The sequence below is a fragment of the Metopolophium dirhodum genome, chromosome 8 (assembly GCF_019925205.1).
Source record: "Metopolophium dirhodum isolate CAU chromosome 8, ASM1992520v1, whole genome shotgun sequence".
Classification (NCBI taxonomy): Eukaryota; Metazoa; Arthropoda; class Insecta; order Hemiptera; family Aphididae; genus Metopolophium; species Metopolophium dirhodum.
The window spans coordinates 27184686-27206853 of record NC_083567.1 but is presented as its reverse complement, the minus strand read 5'-3'; the positions used below and the strand labels follow the sequence as shown (position 1 = coordinate 27206853).

General features: G+C 26.4%; 1 protein-coding gene across 1 annotated transcript in view; it reads right to left on the bottom strand.

Moving 5' to 3' along the window:
• The window catches only part of LOC132951160 (uncharacterized), a 162157-nt gene that overhangs the window by 63794 nt on the left and 76195 nt on the right, over positions 1-22168 (bottom strand). Inside the window, exons 56-73 of the mRNA XM_061022906.1 lie at positions 21658-21717; positions 16586-16642; positions 15924-15968; positions 15792-15851; positions 14906-14953; positions 13669-13713; positions 13325-13396; positions 12123-12170; positions 11544-11606; positions 11268-11312; positions 9589-9660; positions 6770-6802; positions 5062-5106; positions 4700-4753; positions 3747-3791; positions 2534-2590; positions 1309-1353; positions 204-254 (exon numbers count right to left, since the gene is read on the bottom strand). Coding sequence (XP_060878889.1) covers positions 204-254; positions 1309-1353; positions 2534-2590; positions 3747-3791; positions 4700-4753; positions 5062-5106; positions 6770-6802; positions 9589-9660; positions 11268-11312; positions 11544-11606; positions 12123-12170; positions 13325-13396; positions 13669-13713; positions 14906-14953; positions 15792-15851; positions 15924-15968; positions 16586-16642; positions 21658-21717 — 945 coding nt within the window. The remainder of the gene's footprint in view (positions 1-203; positions 255-1308; positions 1354-2533; positions 2591-3746; positions 3792-4699; positions 4754-5061; positions 5107-6769; positions 6803-9588; positions 9661-11267; positions 11313-11543; positions 11607-12122; positions 12171-13324; positions 13397-13668; positions 13714-14905; positions 14954-15791; positions 15852-15923; positions 15969-16585; positions 16643-21657; positions 21718-22168) is intronic.

Genomic DNA, 22168 nt, shown 5'->3' with positions numbered 1-22168 from the left:
AGCTTGGTATCGCCCGCTGCGTAGTCACAGGAGCAGCCCGTCTGTGATTGGTTATGAATCCCGGAAAAAAAGACCAAGGAAAAAAAATGGTTGATAACACTGGTCTAAACTAATTTAAATTGTAAAATGTTTTTGGAAGCTTATTTATGTATACATTTATAAGATATAGGATATTACATATTAAAATATATTATGCAACATACCTATGTTTAAGATATAATTGTCATACGAAATGTGATAGATCCGTGGATAAACTAAAACGAATTAAATTACAAATTATATTATTTCAAAGGTTCAACACAATATTTTCCTACTATTTTTTCGAAACAATTATAATTTGTTTTTCATAAAGCGGATTGCAAATGGACAGTTTTTAAGGAGTTCAAAATAGGTTACTTCCAAATTGTACCTATGCATGCGAATCCTTTAAATCTCTAAAACTTGATGGTTAATCAGATTAGCAATCTGATGTTTTTCGATGTTCCTTGAACATCTTAAAAATCAGATGAACAATCTGATTGCTCTCGATCCATCCGATAGCAAACCTACTAAATAAGGTGGTGCGGAATTCGATGACATGATAAGATATATTTATCATACACATCATACATGATAACAAGTTTTATCATCCTTGATTATCAATCCGAATAGTCCGATGTTTCATCTGATGACAAATTAGGTGAATTATCATAATCATGAACTAAGAAGTTAGTTCTTCTTAGTTCATGATCATAATTAACAAAAAACACACAGATTAAGTGTGTGTAATAAATGATCATTAGTGTGTGTCCATGTGTGTAAAAGAAATAGCTGAGCATTCCCGCACGCGCATGAAAAAGTCACCGCCTAGACTTCGAGCACGTGAACGGTAAACAGTAAACAATGTATGCTCATTTGCATGAACTTGTTGTCAATCTTACCGATGAACCTGATAACGCGACTAGACTTCTGAAAACTAATTTTAATTCGTTAATATAACTTCTTGACATCGATCAGGCCGCATTTTAAGATATTTAATTTAATATTCGAATAATCAACATTTAAACTGTCGTAAATATTATATATTTAAAATACATTTTTATGAGTTTATAGGAACTAAATTTAAAAAATGTGGCCTGATCAATCTTAAGTAGACATATTAACGAATTTAAATCAGTTTTCAGAAGTCTTATTGGGTTATCAGGTCAATCGATATGATTGACAAAATATTGGTACATTTTGGTTGAAATAATTGTCCGTTTTCAACCCCATAAAACACCAATATAAGTTATAACTGATATTCGTAAAATAAGCAATAATAATACTCACATATTTTCAATTTGTTGTAAGGTTCGTCCTTAACTTCGGCCAAACCTATAATTTTAGTACATTTTTAAGAACTATTTACAGCAGATAATACAAATATTTTTCTTTCTTCTAAACAAAATATGATAGTATAATTAAATTATATCTTACATTATATTTTGAAATAGTTGAAAATTAATAACTATACGAGAATGTTTTATTATACGCTAAAAGTATGTACTTTTTACCCACCAAATTTTCTTTGATCTATTTAACTATTTACCGAATACGACTTTTGAAAACAGATTTGAATAGTTTGTCAATAACATTTCTACACATCAAATTTAATTTTTTTAATTTTTTCTTTATTACTTCCTTGTATTACATTTGTAAGTTCTTAACCAAGCTAACAATTTTTCGTCATGCTTGCACCGAAAGTTTAGTTTTCAGTGATGGTTGAAGCGTTGGAAGCGACCTTTTTCCTTCCAGCGGGCGGTAAAGTGGGAATCCCCAAAAGTGCCGGGCGGTAAAATAGAAATCCCTAGGAGTGCTTGGCGTGCATATATATCACGCATATCCCCTGCACAACCAAACACCGAAATCTATACCACGGTCCCTACAAAATACATTTTGTCAAAAACTGTTTTTCCTTAATTTTTTGTTTTGTTTTTCCATGCACTTTGAAAAACTACTGGGATTTTTAAATGTCGACCTCCCCGATTCACCAACTAGATTCATTTTCTCATCTAAAAAGATAGGTTCTGAAGTTGAAAATCTAAGTACCTATTATTTCGACTACTACAAAGACACAAAAAAACACACATAATTATAATAATAGTATTTACACAATATACACTCAGGCAAGGGCGGGAAGTGAGCTTTTTCAGTCACGGACGATGTGTGTAACACGAGCTCAAGACTGAAATTTCCGTTCCGCATGAGTCATACATACATTATAAAAGTAGTTCCGGTATCATAACAAAAGCTTTCAGGACTCTTAATTGTCTCATTTTTTAAAATATGTCCCATTTTCATACGAATAAAAAATACTATAAATTATTATATAAATATTATAAGGTATACAATACGGTATAAGCTATTATTTTATTTTTCAAACATTACCTTAGTGTCCTATTAAGTCAATTATACTTATATGTACCCGTTTTTGAACCGAGTGCAGTTCGATCATTACCATTTTATTTAAACGCAAATTCATTAAATCATAACAAATATTTTAACTGTTTCATACCCATTAGTGTAATTTTGTTATTATGTTCCAAAATAGAGTCTTGTAGTTTAGGTAAACCTAAAAAAAACAATGTATTTTTTCTAATTAACAAATTTTAGAGATATGTCATAAATAATTTCTAGTATATGTATTATGTATATAATACATTCTATATATTATACAATAGGTACCTATAAAAATTAAAAATAAAAGCAGGTAAGCGGGTTTATTTAGAGTAGGTACTGAGTTCTTGAAATGTTTACACTACCTAAGATATAGTCATTAAAGATAGTGTTATGAAAATAAAAAGCTGGTAAGTGGGTAACGTTCTGCTGCAAAATAGGTGTCTAAAGAAGTTACTGTAATGGATGTGTTAAATTTAAATTCAATGACATAAAATCATTGTATATTATAGTAAATGATTCTGAGCGAAAACAGTCTGCCCGCTTATAATATTACTTAACATATTTTATGATACCTATTATAATGAAATAATTAATTAATTTTAATATTAGGTATTATTAGCTATTAAATACCTAGGTATTACGGTAGGTTAATAAATTGTTGCCAAACACTTGCATTTGAAAATTTAATTATATGTATAAAATATAATAATACAATTTAAAAGTTTCAGTACCCACTTACCTATTATATTTTTAAATTATGACTAAATAACTAAAATTGTATTTTAAAATATTTTAACCGAGGAAAAAATTTCTTACTGACAATAATTTAATAAAAACTAATAAAACTTGACATTTTTGTATGCCTATAAAAAGCTCAAAAAGAGTCGCAATATTTGAAAAATGTAATGGTACATAAAAAGTATCTACAGTTAGAAATTTTTTATTTACACCCGAAAACTAAATTTTTGTCAACAGTTGGTTTAGCGTAAAAATCACAGTTTTTTCTTAATTTTTTGTTTGTTTTTCCGGTGCTTTTGAATACTACTGGTAATTTTCTAATTCAACTCAAAAGTAGGTATCAACAAGATTCACATTCCCATAAGAAAATATGCTGAAGTTGAAAATCGAAGCATATTAAATTTCTACTAGAAAAAATTGTTAACAGACAGAAAATTCTCCGCTGAGAATCTAAAGTAGAAGCAAATAGGAATCCAAATAGATTCAAGTTATCTAAAAGTTTTCTTTCAATGGTTAATATTATACTTAGCAATTATATTTCCCATATTTTAACAATTATTTAAATTAATTTTATTAAAAATATCACATACATTGCTTGAATACAAAGAACTCGTCTTTATCCAGCGGTTCTTCATCTATAAAATGGTATTAAATATTATTACCTCAATATTTCAATATTATTTAAAATATCAGTTTCTCGACTTTTGGTCAATTTAAATATAATTTTCAAAATAACCCGTAGAGGGAACCTCAACACCACAACACTTATTCCAACATTTCACTGGTTCTTAAAAAACATGTAAATGTTGATTATTTTAAATAATATATATTATATTAAATAAAATATGTATTTAATAAATAGCATATGCAATAATATATAAATATTATTTCTTACATTATTCTGTACATTGATGTAAATGATCTAGGTAGGTGCCTAGGTGCCTACTATTTAAAGATGCATGAACAAAAATTAAATAATTATTTAAGAACAAATACACGATTAGTAACTAGAAAAAAATGCTCGTTGATGACCTAAATTTGATGACTTTAAATTAAGAATGCTATAAATGTCGACCTCTAGTGCTTTTAAACTATTAAAATTTTGAATTTTGATAGTTAAGATGACTGACGTAAAAATGTTTTTATCAAACTTTTCAACTATTATCCACTGTGATTATAAATAGTTCTGAAATATAAATATTATATTGATTCTTTAAATCTGTTTGCAACAATCAGAGAATTTTTGATAAACTCCAGTCTAAATCTCATAATTAGGTGTACGGTGGACGATTTTTTTATACTATTAACTATGAAGTACATATTTAGTATATTATCATTTCTTATATTATATTTTATGTACTACTCAAATCCAATTCAAAACATAGTGATTCAAGTCCTGAACACTACATCTCTGTCATATCTAGTTTTTGTTAATTTTGTTAGCACTTATCATTTAATATTTTAATATAATAGTTAAAATAATGTTTTTTATTTGTATTCGGGAAATAAAATAATATAAAATAATTAACGTTGAGTTACTTACACTCCTTTACTTTTTCACAGTACGTCGGGTGATCAATAAGAAAATTTGGAGAAACTATATTAAAAGAAAAAACCCATAATATACTACTATATAACTATGTTATGTAGTATGGAAAATATCACAAATGATTAGATAATATAATATTAAATATTATTAATATATCTAAAAGATAGATAATAAAGCATTTAATTTAGCACGTATTTTTTTATAAATAAGGCTATAGACATAATTTGTGTTTTTATAATATTCTTGTTCTTCAGAAAAATGTTAAGTTTTCATAGTGGTTTATTTAAAGTTAATTAACTAGTTAGTAAGTAAACTTCATTAAACCTATTTAAGTTCAAAATAAAAAAATCAATTACGTGCTACGAAAATATCGTACAACTCCTTCTTGTGTTCCATTAACACTACAGAAAAAAAAATTAAATTTTACATGGATATTTATTTTATTTTATTTTTTTTTTTTATTGGTCTTGAAATCTATAAAATTTCTGCTTCGACAACTTGGTCATTAGCATGTTACTATAAATAATAGATACATAATATTTATAGTGGGTAACAGATCAAAGAATTAAAAACAAAAATATACAATAGAAACAGTTTTAGATTAGTTCGTTTGGTAATTTGTACATTGAAAAGGGGTTGACTAGAGTAGCTTGAGTAATTTGGTTGTCTTAAAGAATTCGATGGTGTTGATCTCATTTTCAGGATTTGGGCTTAGACTTGCTCAAATTTGGTGGCTTATATTGAGCTCCTCTCTTTGTTGTATGTAAATTCTATATTCTTCGAATATGTGTTTTATTGTGATTGTTGTGCCACATGATTGGCATATTGGTGGGTCTCCTTTGATCATTATGTACTCATGAGTTAGTCTTGTGTGGCCAATTCTGGCCCTATTTAGTTTTTTTTCATTTGTGGTACTAATATTGGGATTTCTTCTCCATCTTTGGACCGTTTGTTTAACTTGGTTTAATTTGGTGTTTTGGGTGTTCCATATATTTTTCCATAGTATAGTGGTGTCTTGTTGAATTTGTTTTCTTATATCAGAGTATGATGAAATGTTGATATATTGTGAATTCGGTGAACTGATTGCTAATTTAGCTTGTTTATCTGCCCTTTCGTTGCCGATTATTCCAATGTGTCCAGGTATCCAAATTAAGATTATATTGTTGTTCTTTTGGTTTGCTTCTTCTAGTCTATTCTGAATTTGAATTGCTATATCGCTCGGATTGAATTTATTTTTTACACTAATTAGTGTACTTAACGAGTCGCTTAGAATGATATGTTTTTGGTTTTTTTTTTTTGTTTATGTATTTTATGGCTAGCAATATAGCAAGTGCTTCGGCTGTATATATGGAACATGTCGATGGTAGTTTGAATGATGTCTGTGAATTGTTTTTTATTATGGCTATTCCTACCCCTTCGTCACTTTTGGAGGCATCTGTATATAGTTCTTGAAATTCATTTTGGTTTTCTAGAGTATTTTTCAGATGGTTTTTGTATTTAAGTGGAGGCGTGTTTTCTTTACGTAGAGTATTCAATTCTGTGTTTTATATGCTTGTCCATGGAGGACAAATTATTTTTTCTTTTTTTATTATTTATTTTATTATCCATCAATAATATTGAACAAAATCCTAAAATATTTAATTTTTTTTAAATTATATAAATTATTATAAATTTATAAGATGTAAGTCGGTGTTTATATTATGTTATTAATTGTTTGAGCTATAATGATAGTTGTTATTTTCATATCTTTTCCAATGTGTCCTACTTCTATATCTTTCGGTAGCTAAAATAGTACTCATAAAAATGATCTTTTTGCTTGAAATGAAAGAAAACACCAATACAATTAAATCGATAATTAAATAAAAAAGTACATTAGAAAAATATTTATGATATTAATTTTAATAAAAGTTGGATATCAAATATATGGAGTATCATATTTTACGTATACAAAATACATAGTACATTTTAGTTAAATGTACATTGTTTTAATTTAACATAAATGATATATATTATATATATATATAAGGTATAGGTCGTATAGACTATAGATACTTTAGTACATACATTCGGCGGGGTCTGCCGGAGATGTTTCATCTTCTAAAAATATGCATTTTAAAGTTAAAATTAATATTATTATGAACTTATTACGCTATAGAAATACAAAAACTAAAATAATAAAATCGATCAATAAATATTTTATTTTAGTATCAAAAATAAAGTAACAAAAAGTTTAATGTTATATGTGATCGGGAAAGTATTGAATATTAATTTGCAATAGGTACGTAGGTTTGTCAATATCGACACCCATACTCATAGAGTGATTCATCAAACTTGTTTACTCCATTTTTTCCCTTTAATCAGAATTTGAATAAATGCATAAGTACTTAAAGGGAAAGGCATGCTTGGTAAATAACCCTATATGTGTTGTTTTTTGTACTTATACTTGCCCATAGATACAAAACATTTTTAACAAATTATCTATTTAGGCTAACAGTTATCAAAATTTGACTTTTAAAATGTAAAAATTTACAAAAATTGATAAAATTGTTCGTATGATCCAAAATAATCATGTTAAGATGTTCAAAACCATTTTTAAAGTCAAAATTGCATAATTTTATCTATCGGTAATCAAAAATGAAAATTGATCAATTTAGCCTACATAATAATATATACTTACCTCTATAAAATATATAAATACAAATAATAATTAATAATATTCAGGATCAACATTGCCTATACAGAAGTCAGGTGCCGTTACAAACGGTGCGTTTCGAAACCCCTTAAAATAGTTTCAGAATAGCCTTCTCTATTATGAAACCTTCGAAATTTATCAAAAACAATCGGTATGGTGTAGTCGAAAATTCTAACCGATTTCTACAGATAACCATCGTTTGAATGATTTCTGTTGTTTAGGTTCCTCTGTTGCATTATCCGGTGGCAGTTGAGAAGTCTGTGCCTCAATAACCGACGGTGGTATAGGAATCTTACTAACTGATATAAGAAATTAAAAAAACAAGTTGAAATATTTTTAAAGTAATTTCTGTTTTTTGATTAATTTATAAAATAATATGTGTATAGTATTATATTACTTATTTATAGGTATACGATTTTATTGTGTTTATAGAACCAAAATATTATTACATAAATATGCGCTAAAAAGATTAAAATATGTGTTTATTTCGTACCTAAGTATAAATTTATTAAATAAAAATTATATTATTACGATACATTAGAACCTCTAAAATTATACCCTCATTGCAGTGAATATGTAATATGTTTATTTGTGCATTTTACAATCATTAATTAGAATTAATGGGTCTGGCCATAAAGCTGACTTCTTATATTGACTAAGTGATCTTTTTAGTATTAACGTTTACCTATATTATTAGAGAACAATTCATATTTGTTATTAAAGAAAACAGTTTTATTTCTAATAAAACTTCTGCGGAATGACCAGTGAGACTATTTTCAAAAGAACATAATATACTTAATATTTTTACCGCATATTTGTGCATATTTAATATTTTTGGATAAATCGCCATTGTTTGAAATATGATAAATCGTTTGTTTAAGTGATTTACACTTATACATATATTATATTAACAATTAAGGTGACACACAGATTGGCGCACTGGGTACCCATTTGTTTTCTCTCTCTGACCTATGCGCAACATAACAAATTTACGTTTAGAAGATCAAGTCCTGTTTTGGTACTATTAATGTTAGAGTGAATTCACCTATTATCAAACTTGAAGTTAAGAACATTACCCGTGTCGCTACGGTTTTCCATATTTTAATTTTCATACAATTATTTATAAGCATTTTACACTCATAACATCTTACATAAAAATTAAAATACCATCAAATGCAGGGCTTGAAACCGGTTACTGGAATTATAAACCTATTTTTACTCCCGGTTACCGGTTACCGTGACAATTTTTCAGCTAACATAAAACGTTATAATAACGTAATATGTTTTAACCGGTTAAGAAGCGATTACCGATGTTTAAAAATACTGACTACCGTTACGTATGAACTATAATAATATTATGTTTAATTTATTTTAGCTACATAAATGATTATACGCTCTTAGCTACTAATGGTTTAATAAATAATAACTTCTTAAAACTATTCTTAAATCATACTATTATATCTTCGTTTTTTTTCCCTAGTCTAAATACTTGTAATAATAATTCAAATAATTGGTATTCTACATTTCTATTTCTTACCTACCTATAACATAAAATATCGTTGGTTGGTAATGACGGTACTCGATAGTCGATAGTTCCGAGCTCCCTCATCGTATTACTACTGGGAAATCCAAAAATACGTTGATTCCTACAACAATACGAATATTGTATTAAGTATACGGGTACAAATGTGTAGTACAATTTTTTTTAGAAAACCGCTATTCAATCGGTTACCGGTAACCGACATTTTTTGGAAGCAGTTATCACTTAACTGGTAACCTGTAATTTTGAATATAGTACCGGTAACTGGTTACCGCCAACAACAGGACCGGTATAAAACCGGTAAGCGGTATCCAAAAAATTTTTGGTTACCGCTAACGCGATTAAATTAATTACGGTTTCAAGTCCTCATAAAATGACTAACGTAGAGTACACAGATATTGTTCTTAACTTAAAGTTTGATAATAGGTGAATTCACTCTTATACTGAAGGTTATACTACATAGGGTTGGTTCTGCTAATTAATGTAAATTATGTATGTTATGCGTAGCTCAGAGAACAAAAATAAATAGTTCACTGGCATCCTCTTAAGTATATTCCAAGGCGTGTCTGAAACAACTTTATTTTGAGATTACGCGTTATTTAGATGATAATTTTATTATATTATTCATAATGTATGTAATATTAGTATTACGTTTATTATCAGAAATAATATACTGAGTTCTTGAATAAAAAGTTGTATATGATTCTGCTGGATGTGGCAAAGCTGTAAAAACAATAGAAAATTGGATTATATTCCAACTAGGTATAATACTAATGATTGAAAGTGAACGCCTATTTAAAGGGCCTCAATACTGCCGTCAATTTTAGCTGAATAGATCTAAAATATTGACAAATTTAAAGTTAGTTAACGTTGTCCGATTTTGATTCTGAAAAAAATTTGAACTCACCAGTAAATTGTCTATAGATCCTACAAAGCACTTTTTAAAAACTAAATTTTATATTATTGTAAACTGTAATTGAAAACTTGAAAATATGAACTTTTTCGAATCTTAATTAAAATTGATATTAATATTAAAAACGGAAAATGTTTCGTACGATCTACAGACATTTTTCTGCTGAATTCAAATATATTTTCGGAATCAAAATCAGACAACGTTAACTAACTTTAACTTTGTCAAAACAAATGTATGTTTTTGTAAAATTCATGTAGTGAAATTTATATGGTTTTCGAGTTATTGACAACTAACACATAGATCTCGGACGGCTATGACAAGATTAAAAATTGCTTAAATGTAGCCCCGTAGCGAGGCCCCTTAAGAACATTCATTGATATCAAAATAAACCAACTACGATTTATAATCATTGATTTATTTCGAATTTATCGAAGTATCAATGTAGGTTTAACATATTGATATAATGACGATAATTATGATTTATTTTATATAATATAAAATAAATCTTTTGAAATAATCAATATGGTAAGAGCAAGGCTGGGCAAGTTAATGATTTTTTTAAACTCAGTTAAGTTAAGTTAACATGCACCAATAACAACAAATTAAAAGTTAAAAGTTAATTTAACTATAGGTTAACTCGGTTAAGTTAAAACTTAATACACACTTTTTGCTAACTTTTTATTAAGTTAAAAAAAAGTTAATTTGTTTATACAACGCTAGCGTACTTAACTTTTTTCCAACCCAAAACTAAATTATAGGATATAGTGTTTATACTTCATACAGTATTTTCATATAAGTTATATTCGAATGATATACATTTTTAACTTCAAACAATTTACGATACATATTTTTTGACATGAAAACGAAATAGACTGAAATAGTGAAATATTATAAAATAAAAACAAAATACATTAACTTAACTTACTTCTTAAAATGAAAAATTAACTCGTTAATTTCACGTTAATTAAGAAAGAAATTTAGTAAGTTAACAGTTAAGTTAAAAAGTTAAAATAAAATTAACTTTTTAACTTAACTTCAAATTCTTAACTCGTCAATGCCCAGCCTTGATAAAGAGTATACAAATTACTTATTTTATTTGTCTATAAAAATATCGTGTGGTTGATAATAGGTATATCAAATAATATAAAACGTTTATTCAACGTTACGATAGTTGACTTGGTGTATCTACTATTTACCTATTTGAACGATTTGAATGTTATACTTTTATTTTTATACATGCATAATGTATTATATTTCAGTCGTCAATGTTATATTTATTTGGCTTTACTATTTGTTGTACTTAAATTACTAACGAGGTACGATTAGTAAAAATAAAATATAGGTAATTTATTGTGTTTAAACTTGTACACTTATACCACATACATATATATTATAAAATATAAATATAATTAATTACCGTATTTATGTCGATAGAACTGTATTTCTGTGATTTCTGGAAATACTACATCGATAATTATTATTAATTTCCATATTAGTGGGAAAATAATAATACAATTTATTATTTATACCATTTTTATTGGCATATTATCGTAATGTTTATAAGTTAGCATAGCATATATAGTCCTTTTGCATATGACACTCAGACAAATATTATACAACTTATAGCTAACTATATCTTTACAATAATATATATTGTGTTGTATTATAATTTTTTTTTTAATTAGGTACTTACATAGTTTGTATGTTTTTACCCTTTCTTTGAACATTTGAATATTTTCATTTATTCTTGGCAAGACTGAAAGTAATCAGAAACAGTGTTCAAAATGCATATATTTTTTTATTATTATCATACAATGGTTTTTAGCGGTAAACCTAAGACTCAGATAATATAATTAATTTCAGATCTAAAATCTAAAGGAGTATTGTATTTGAAGCCATTGTTAGATTTTCATAATACGATGTTGTTTAAGTTTAAATAAAGATCTATAGAATGGTGAGAATGGCAACATTTTTAAAGAAATCTTGACAAGAGCTCTGGTTAACTTATCTCATCTCATAAATTTCGATGCTTAAAAAATTATAATAAGTACATTATTGTTGCTAAATTTATAATAATAATAACTATAAAATTATACACCACTTTTATAATGGTAATTTCCTGTGGAATCTAGTTTTATCAATGAAATAAAATCACTTTTCATAATATTATAAGTTTCAAATAGAAAACGATTTTACCATTAATGTAGTTTAAATTTAAATGAAAAATTGAATTCAAAAAAATATGAAAAATAAAAATGATTAAACAACTTACGATTTTTCATTCTTTTATACCAAATTTCAGTTTTAACTAATGGATCAGCTAAGCAAATTTACAAAATTATTAGATTATAATAATTATACGAAGAATCATTTATTTTTATAATGTAGTAGGTAAGTAGGTACCTAATATGTTTTTTTTTAATTGTATCATGGAAGAATAGAGAGTATGGAAAAATAGGGAACTGAGAGATTTTCATCTAAGACCAAATATTTTGGAAGATATTACCAATAGAAGGTTCAAATTAGCAGAAAATTCATGGCGTAAAGACGGATGGCTGAAAATGGTACTAAATGTACCACTAAGTAAAATACTAATGAAACGAAGATAGAATAAAGGTGATTTAAAAAAAAAGTATGCCCAGGAGTGGATTGGGAGGTAGATTCATTGATAATATAAGAATGGATAGGACATAAGAACTTATCACTAGAAAATGTAGTGATACGTTTTTAATGTTATATGGGGCCAATATTGATATGATAATTGATAAATGATAATAAATAACATCAATGATTAATTAGTAAAAAATAACGATCTATATTATTCTATATTCTAATTACAATAAATGATGTACGCAAAGTTTAGAGTAATTTGAGTATTGCAATTTCCAATGACACAACAATCATTACGTCCTCTCTTTTCCAAAATAGCACATGGCTTTATATACTGACCCGTATCCACATTCTAAGAACCGGCGTTCTCGTAATTGTAGGCACATGTCAGTATATTCAATTAGGAAAAAGTATACGGTTACTTTTCGAGGAAAAACATACCTCGGCTGTAACAAAATTGTGAGACTTAGGTTGGTGCGATTTTGATTCTGTAACAATCTTAACAGTTATTAACACGTCCTCTAAAGAACGGTCGAAGAATTTTTTAGAAATATTAATTTCTTCAATACATATTTTTGTGTTGAACAAAAATGTTGTAAAAACTGAAATTTGTAAATATTATAATATTGTCAAAAGTTCAAACTTTGAAAAAAAGCTCCGACCGTTCTCTTGAGGAGATGTTAAAAAATGTTATTATTTTTACATCATCATTAAACCATCTTAATTCTCACAATCTTGTCATAGTAGAGGGTCTAAAAACGATTTTTTTTTCAACCGACTGTAACCACCTTAATACTGTTATTTTGAATTTTATAGTGTTAAATAATTAATATTTATGAAACATAGACCAAAATATATACTTACGATCTAAATCAGATTTAATAATTTCTTGTCTCGACAAAAACTTTTTTAAAGTATCATAGTTGAATGGATAAGCTGGAAAAATATTTTAAGTGAAAAATGTTTAATATATGTAGGTAGGTAAATTTTTTATTTAGCACACAACTGTTAATAGTTGATATACATTTTTCACCCATTACAATTTTATCATATAATATTATCCTAAATTTTCCACTCTAAGAAGTTATGTTATTATTTTACATAATGTAATTTTAGGGTTATATAGTTACGTTTCAAATGTTCAATACATTCAAATTAATTGACCATGATATTTAATAGTAAAATTGTCATGATTTACAATAACTTACATAACACATGTTCTGCAAAATTGTTCGGAATCAGTGTCTCTATACCTTAAAATGTTAATATAGATTTTTAAATTGTGTACCTATAGTTACATAAATAAAATATATCTAATACAAATATTAAAATATATAGCCGATTTATACGATAGGCATTAATGATATTATTTGAAATTAAAATAATGTGATAATAATGGAAAAACTTCATACTTTGTTTTCATCACACATAAAAGACTTTTAGTAAGAGTAGGAGCAAGGTACTCTTAAATACCTCTTAAAGACCATATTTTAAAATACTTGGATTAATTTTTATAGTTTTTAATTAAGTAGTGTGTTGTGGAAATATAAAGTTTTTTTTTTAAAATGAGAACAACTCTTTATTTACATGCTAATGAGCAGATGATATTTTGAAAATGTTGATGTATCAAAGTCAAAGTTTGAACGAGTTACCTACTTCCAGTCTCCAGAGTTATTGAAATGTATATACCTAATATAAGGAAGCTAATCCTTAATAGTGGGTTTTCATAAAATAAAAATAGATTTAATATATTTTAGAATATTACTTATTAGTTATTATACTAGTATAGTTATTTTAAATCAACCCCTTATATTTTCTGAACCAATAATTATTTATTTATTAATTTTATATTTAAGGGAAAATGTACTTTTCTTATTAATATAATATTAACCTTAGAACACAAAGATAAGTAACTCAGAAACTTTTTGAAGTTTTGAGTATAATATTTTGCATTGTTAAAAGATAAAAGCATTTAGATTGAGCAAAAGTGGTGTATCAACCGGTACAGAGGAGGATGCAAATTCAATCCAAAATCCGATATTAAAAATTGTATACAACAATATAATTAATTAAATATATAATTAACGTCAGTTAAATAATTTTTTTAAAAATAAATAAAAAACTTTAAACTCAAAGCCAAATAAATACAATTTTATAAAATTAATATAAAATCACCCAACATATTTCACTTCATTAATATGTATTATAACATATCGATTACAATTGTATTAAATATAAATAATATGAATAACTGTTCTTGATATTTTATTTTAATTATTAATTTGTACCACTTATATTTTTATTGATTGATTTATTATATTATGGATACGTCCATTTGTCCCTATTCGACTGTCTTGACACCTATTGTACAGGAGAGTCCAAGAGTGGTACCCACTTGACCACTTTATTTTGCGATTAATAAAAAAATATATTTTATAAAGTTACCATGATCTTCGACTATTTTTTCCTTGGTTAAGTCATAATCCGGTTCATCTAAACAATAAGAAATCCTAGTTATACGCGTGAAACTGTGGAAGGGTTTTCAATACATTCTAATAGGTATATTTAAAATGTTTCAAAGACATGGAGAATAATTAAAAGTTTTGCTTTTATAAATACGAAATCAATTAAATTTACTGTAGTTATACAAAAATACTGTTCTATACAGTATCTAATAATACCTTGTGGAAATACAGTAGTGTGCTTAAGATGTGGAATTTAGTGGATATAGTATCAGGGAACTTATATTTTATACTTTATACATAGGTTAGGTTTAACCAAAAACAGCTAATATGCTGCAACACTGATTAGTACACTTATTCGTTATTACTTATTAGTCAACAATTTAAAAAAACTAAAAATATTTCAATGTCTGAATTCATATAAAAAAAACCAGTATAGAAAAATTACCCACACTATTTAGGTCAATGTTGATATACTGATACTATACGAATTATGGCATATCACATATGTTTTGTTCAATTTTAAGGTTTGGGAAATCAAATGGTCATGATATAATATGCTTCATGCTTTAGTAAGTATGTCATAGGATGATACTATGACAAGCCAATGGTTGAACATCTTAAACATATTCTTCTTTTTTAATTTATAAAACTAGGTAAATAAATATATTCAAATTATATTGTAAATTAAATTTAAACTTTTCAATAGAACTAACATTTTTTCAAACAAATAAATGTACCTGTACCTACGTAACGGCGTAACGCGTAGATAGTAGAAACATTATGCATGTATAAACAAGAACCTATTTCAGCGGTTTAATCTGATTTTTAAATACAATCATCTAATAGTTAGTTGTACCTATACTTACTAAACAACTGTCGTATTCTTTCGACATGGCTCTTATAGGTTTCACCTACGAGAACTCGATCTTCAACAAAACACAAGTAAAATTGTTTATAGTTTGAAATAAGTAAATATTAAAAAAACTATAATAACATACAGGCTTTTTCTCTTATGAATTGATTCCTCGTTAATTTTCTTAAATCTAAAAGATAAATGAAACATTTTTTTTTTTAATGAAAAAAGCATTGCATTGGTTTCTCTTAAACATATTAATATGGGTACTAAGTACTATATTATCATAAAATATTAAAAATTATATCATTCATTTATACATCCGACATTTTATAGTTGTCCATTAAATACAGGTAATATAACTTATAAGGATAAAAATAAAACGAATTTATTTAATAAAACCTTGGGTCCCGATACAGATCGGTAGGTAATGAATAAAAAAGAATAAATTGAGTAATTTAAACGCGATATTAAAATACTGACCGGATAAATTATAGAATAAATAAGTTTGAAAGCACCTGTAGGGTATTTGGCACATTTTTAATCTATTTGGATGTATAATAATGTAAAGAAAAAAAATTCTACACATCCATGCCTTGAATTTCTAAAGCAGTATTTTACTGTTGAGTATCACCGTTTTTGAAAATTAATTGTGAATGCATAAAATATTGTGTGGTGTAAACTAAAATTAAATAATATGTTTTATACACTTATAGGCCTAGGCCTTAGATGTTGAATCAATCATTATTTAAATACAAATAAAAAATATAGGTAAAATAAAATGTATAGGTACTATTGATAACTTACTATAACTTTTTAACCGAATATAGTGTTCTTTATAAGTTTCATAGGGTATTGAAAACACTAGAACAAAGATATTTTGATAAAATATAACTCAATTGTGAATTTCAACAACAGCTCATATAATTATCTGAAAATTACAATTTTGCTGGAAATATAAATACTGATTATCTGTTGAATCATTTGACCTATTTTAGCAGTTTGTTTTCTAAAATAACAGACTATTATGTAACGTCATGTACCTACAGGTAAAATAATAATCTCGAAGCAAAATATGATTGAGAAAACGATCAATAAAGTTGTTGTTATTTTTTATTCGAAATTTATCCAATGATTCGTTACTCGTTAGTGATTTAGTATTTTCCAGATACGGGAAAATATTTGACCTCGAATACGGTAGAACAAATGTATTCACATCATAGACCTTATACGGTCAAGTTGCGGAAACGAAAAATTAGGACTGCCCGTCATCAGTGTTCGGATTAGATAAGTACTTTTTTTATCTAGATAAAGATAAAGATAATGCAACTCAAATGTATCTAGATAGATATAAAAGATAACTTAACTCATATTTATCTAGATAAAGATAAAGATAAATACTTTTCTATCTAAATAAAAAAAGATACAATTATTTTTTAAATGGTTTTAAATTTAGGTATATTTTAGTTGGGCACTAGGAACATAATAATAATAATGATATAAATAAAAATAATTACATTATTTATAAACCATAAACTTTGTTTGAGAATCTGTATGAATATTTAAAAATGCGTTTGTACAATTTCGCGATTTTTATCAATAAAAAATGTATCTAGATGAATTTATTTAGATTAGTAAAAAAAATATCTTAGATGAACGTTTAGATACCTTGTAACTATTTATCTAGATAAGATAAAATATGAACAAATAATTATCTAGATATTCATCTAAATAAATTTATCTAGATAATTCCGAACACTGCCCGTCATGCACCAAAGTGGTATCCAATTCATACAATTTTGTTGAATTGTAAATTATTTATAATATGGGGGTTATTTTATATTAATATTTTCGTTATGTTGTAAGGTTTTCTATATATTTTTATGATCAATAATTTATTTCTTAATACATGATGGTATAAAATATAAATTAACGTAACAGCAGCGCGACAGTAAAATGTCGAGAACTTAAATGATAAGATGTTGATTGATAAGAATCAGTTATTATTTTATATTATGACTTGTTAAGTTTTAGAGGGTAGTTCCCTACTACAGTTGTAATACGTTAGTACTTATTTCACTAGAGATTCGACATAAATAATAATAAATTATTGTAATGTGAACTAATTAATTATGTGTTGTAATTAATAGTGTAATTCATTTAAATAAATAAATAAATCTGTATGGCGCAGTCGGTTTGTAAAGTAATCAAAATAAATAAAAGAAAGAAATTTTATTTAAAAAAAAAAAATCAAAAACACGTGGTTGAGGCAAGTTAAAATGTCGGAAAACATAAATTTACCAACTTCTTTCGACTTGTCTGGAAGCAATATAGCAGAGAAATGGAAATCGTGCAAAGGTTTGATATATATTGAATTGCATCAGATCAACAGAATTGTGATGAAAAACGTCTTGATTTCGAAATATTACCAATTTACAATAGTTTTGAATTTAAGAAGGCTAATGAATAATGATGCAGCTGATTATTTTATTCCAAAAATAACGTAGTATATGAACAACACATTTTCTTTTCAAGGGATCAGAAGACTGGTGAAAGCATCTATGAGTATTTCAAAGATCTCAGATTATTAGCATCTTCTCGTGAGCACGGAAAGATGGTGGACACATTAATTAGAATGTATAGAAGGAAATTATTAAATAAAATTAAAAGATGATTTTGTCTTAATAGCTTGTGCAACAAGAAAAATTGCATTTTCAATAGAAGAACCACTGAAGAAAGAGTTAAATAAATTATGTGATCTACAAATAATAGAAAAAGTAGAGGAATTCATAGCAGTGGCGTATTTATGAAATGTTATAGGGAGAAGATGAGCCATTGAATGGCATTCGTAAAAGTGGAGGGCTTTGCCCCCACACCACACTTTGAAGTTTCCAAAATTTGCTCACTAAATGCTGTACAGATCACACTTTAATCACCTTATATTCTACATTTAATACCAATTAGTTATTATTTTTAGTGAATAACAATAACACATTGATTATTATTAATTAGATCTAAAATAAATTTCAATACATTATTTACATTCAAAATATATTCTTTGAGTTTAGACTTTAATAATTACCATCCTACTATCACCACCAATATCTAATAATATAATAATATATCTAGTACAAAAATAATAGTATCATAAATATTTATTTTTACTCTAATAACTATTAATTAGAACACCTAACAATATATATTATTATTGTTCATTTGATAAATTAAAAATACTAATTTCAGACTTACATACCAATACTTTCATACTTTGCACTTATAATAAAAAATTACGAATGTTGTTTTTCTAAACAAATAAGAACGCTAATAGCCCGATTACGTGGAATATACTAGACCAGTATTTCTCAAACTTTTTAGATTCTGAGTGAAACGATGAATGTATTGATTTTACAATGATGTGTGTTTTTTTTTTTATTTTTTTTTTTATTTTTTTTTTTATTTTATTTTTTATTTTATTTTTTATTTTTTTTTTTATTTTTTTTTTATTTTTGTGTCTATGTACACGATAAGTAGTCGAAATAATGCTTCGATTTTCGACTTCAGTATCTTGTTCGATGGGAAAGTGAATATCGTTGGTGCATTGGGGAGGTCAAAATTTTAATTTCCCAGTAGTTTTCAAAAGCGATGTGAAAAACAAAAGAAAAATTAAGGAAAAACGGGAATTTTTACGCAAAATCGATTTTTAACAAAATCGATTTTGGTTATTGGTGTAACTCTAAAACAAATGACCGTAGATGCATGAAATTTTCACTGGTTGTTTATATTTGCATTTTCTATACAAAATACAATTTTGAAAATAATTTGACTTTTTTTGAACTGTTTACGGACATTGTCAGTTTTCAGTTTTTTTAAATTTTTTTTCTATAAATATCAATAAAATTTTATTTGTTGGGTAAAAAAGCTTGAAAATTTAATAGAAGGCTCCTAGGTTATTGTTTCAAAGGCAGATGAAAAAAATTAAAAATCCTTAGTCACAGTTTTTTTTTATACACGTTTAAAGTTCAAATCTTGAAAAAATACGGAAAAATCACGAAAATTTGCAAATTATTTTGAGTTAGAAATTCATAAAAAATTTTCTTTTTAAATCTAAGATTTTAAAATCTAATACAAGATTCCTCATAAGTTTGTCTAACTTTATCAAAAAAAAAATTTCTACAAGAAAGTCAAATTAAATTTTTATGAGCGTTTTAAATTCATATTTTTACAACATTAGATATTCACTCGATTTCTCATGTACCGATTTCCTTATTTTCTTGTAATTCAAAAACCAATAACTGTAGATACATGAAAATTTCACTGAATGTTTATATTAGCATTTCCTATACACCATACAATTTTGAAAATATTTTGACACTTTTTGAGCTGTTTACGGGCATTTTCAGTTTTCAATTTTTTTAGTTTTTTTTTCTATAAATATTAATAAAGTTTTATCTGTTGGGCCAAAAAGTGTAAAAATTTAATACAAGACTCCTGATATATTTTTACAATAGCAGTTGAAAAATATTGAAAATACATAGGCACAGTTTTTTTTTATAAGCATTTAAAGATCAAATTTGGACAGAATTTATCAAAATCTCGAAAATTATCAACCATTGTAATTAATAAATTATAAAATGTTCAGTTTTTATAGCTAAGGATTGAAAATTTAAAACAAGATTCCATGTAAATAGATAATTCGGTTACCAAAAAATCTAAAAAATACACAAGCACAGTTTATTTGTATAGTCATTTTAAGTTCAAATTTGGACGAAATTACATAAAAACCTAGAATAACTATTTTAGTTATTTTGTTGTGATTGTATAATATTATTCGTGGGCACTTGAAACTTCTAATTTGTAATATTTTCATCGATATATTATGATGATAGTATCACGGTTTGTTGTTGATGTATAACGCGTTATATGTACCTAATGGATATTGTGATATGATTAATTTGGAATTTATTATAGGTCAATATTTTTTTTAATACCATAGATAAGTGTATAATATGTCTTATACCTAGACTGACATATCGTCTCCACTCAGAATCGTTTTTCTTATACAATGATATATCATTGAATTCAAATTTAATACCATCCATTATACAGTGACCCACTTGTAACCTACAGTACAGCAGAGCGACATCCACTTGCCCACCTTTTTTATATCTGCTTTTACTGTGGAACCCCTACATTTTTTTTTTAGCTTTTTAGATTTTTTAGTCAGCTGTCAACGATGAGTTATTACAGCTCGACAATTTTATTAGAACCCCTACTTAATTATCGTATCATAATATCATAATTCATGAATATTTCTTAAAAATTTCAAATTGAATAATTTGTACATAAACTTGTGTCAAGTCTTACTAGGTACTTTCTAGTAACTTGTATAGCTATTGATTTCAACGTTCTCGTTTTATTGACTTAATATAATAATACATCATTGTATTACTTTAACGCAATCATTTGTCGTCACCGTATGTGTTCCGTCTATTAGTAAAAAGTCTATATTCGCAAACGTGTATGAGACGATAATATAGAAATGATAATAATGTCTTCTCTACGTCGTGGGCTCGTGGCATGTACAGAAAAACAGAAGTGGGTATGCGTTCTGGCGTGCCATGGACTGATAGGTGACAAAAAAGCACTGGACGTGACGGGCAAACCACATTCGAATACTAATGGCATTTGTCTGGGGCCGTGTCATTGTATATATTAAGTCAAAAGAAGAGTACTTTAAAGGGGATGGAAAGTTTGTGATCAACAAATTAAATTAGTCAATATTAAACTCTCCACTCACAATGTAAAGATGAGTTATATTTCTTTTAGGCACACTCTCGTATTAGTATAACTACTTGTAAGGTACATTTTTAATTACTTACGGTTTTTTAAATCATCGAATTCATGTTTTTCTAAAGGTTCCACCTCAACATTATTTTCCTCTATTTGCAAAAAATATTAATAAAAAACACAACGCTTAATTAATAAAACAATCTTGCATGTTATTGTAATTATAAAATATTATTATGGTCTAAAAACATTTAAATAATTATTTATTGTTCCGTTTAGTGTTTACCGATATAACAAACTTGAAAATGTCATTGCAATATATTGGTAATTATATTGTTATTATGTAGCAATGATAGGTACTGATCAATAGACAATAACCTGATAAAATACTTAGTCTTAAACTATTTAGCTATATTTTTTTTTAAATTTGTTAGTTTCATAATATTATATTAACATTAAAAACACATTCTATATTTTGTAGACAATTTAATTGCTTTATAATTTAAGTGTCTAACCTAATCAATAAAAATTATACATTTTATATTCTATGTATTTTTTAGCAATTTTTTTTTTAAATGGAAATTTCAATTGAATATTCTTATT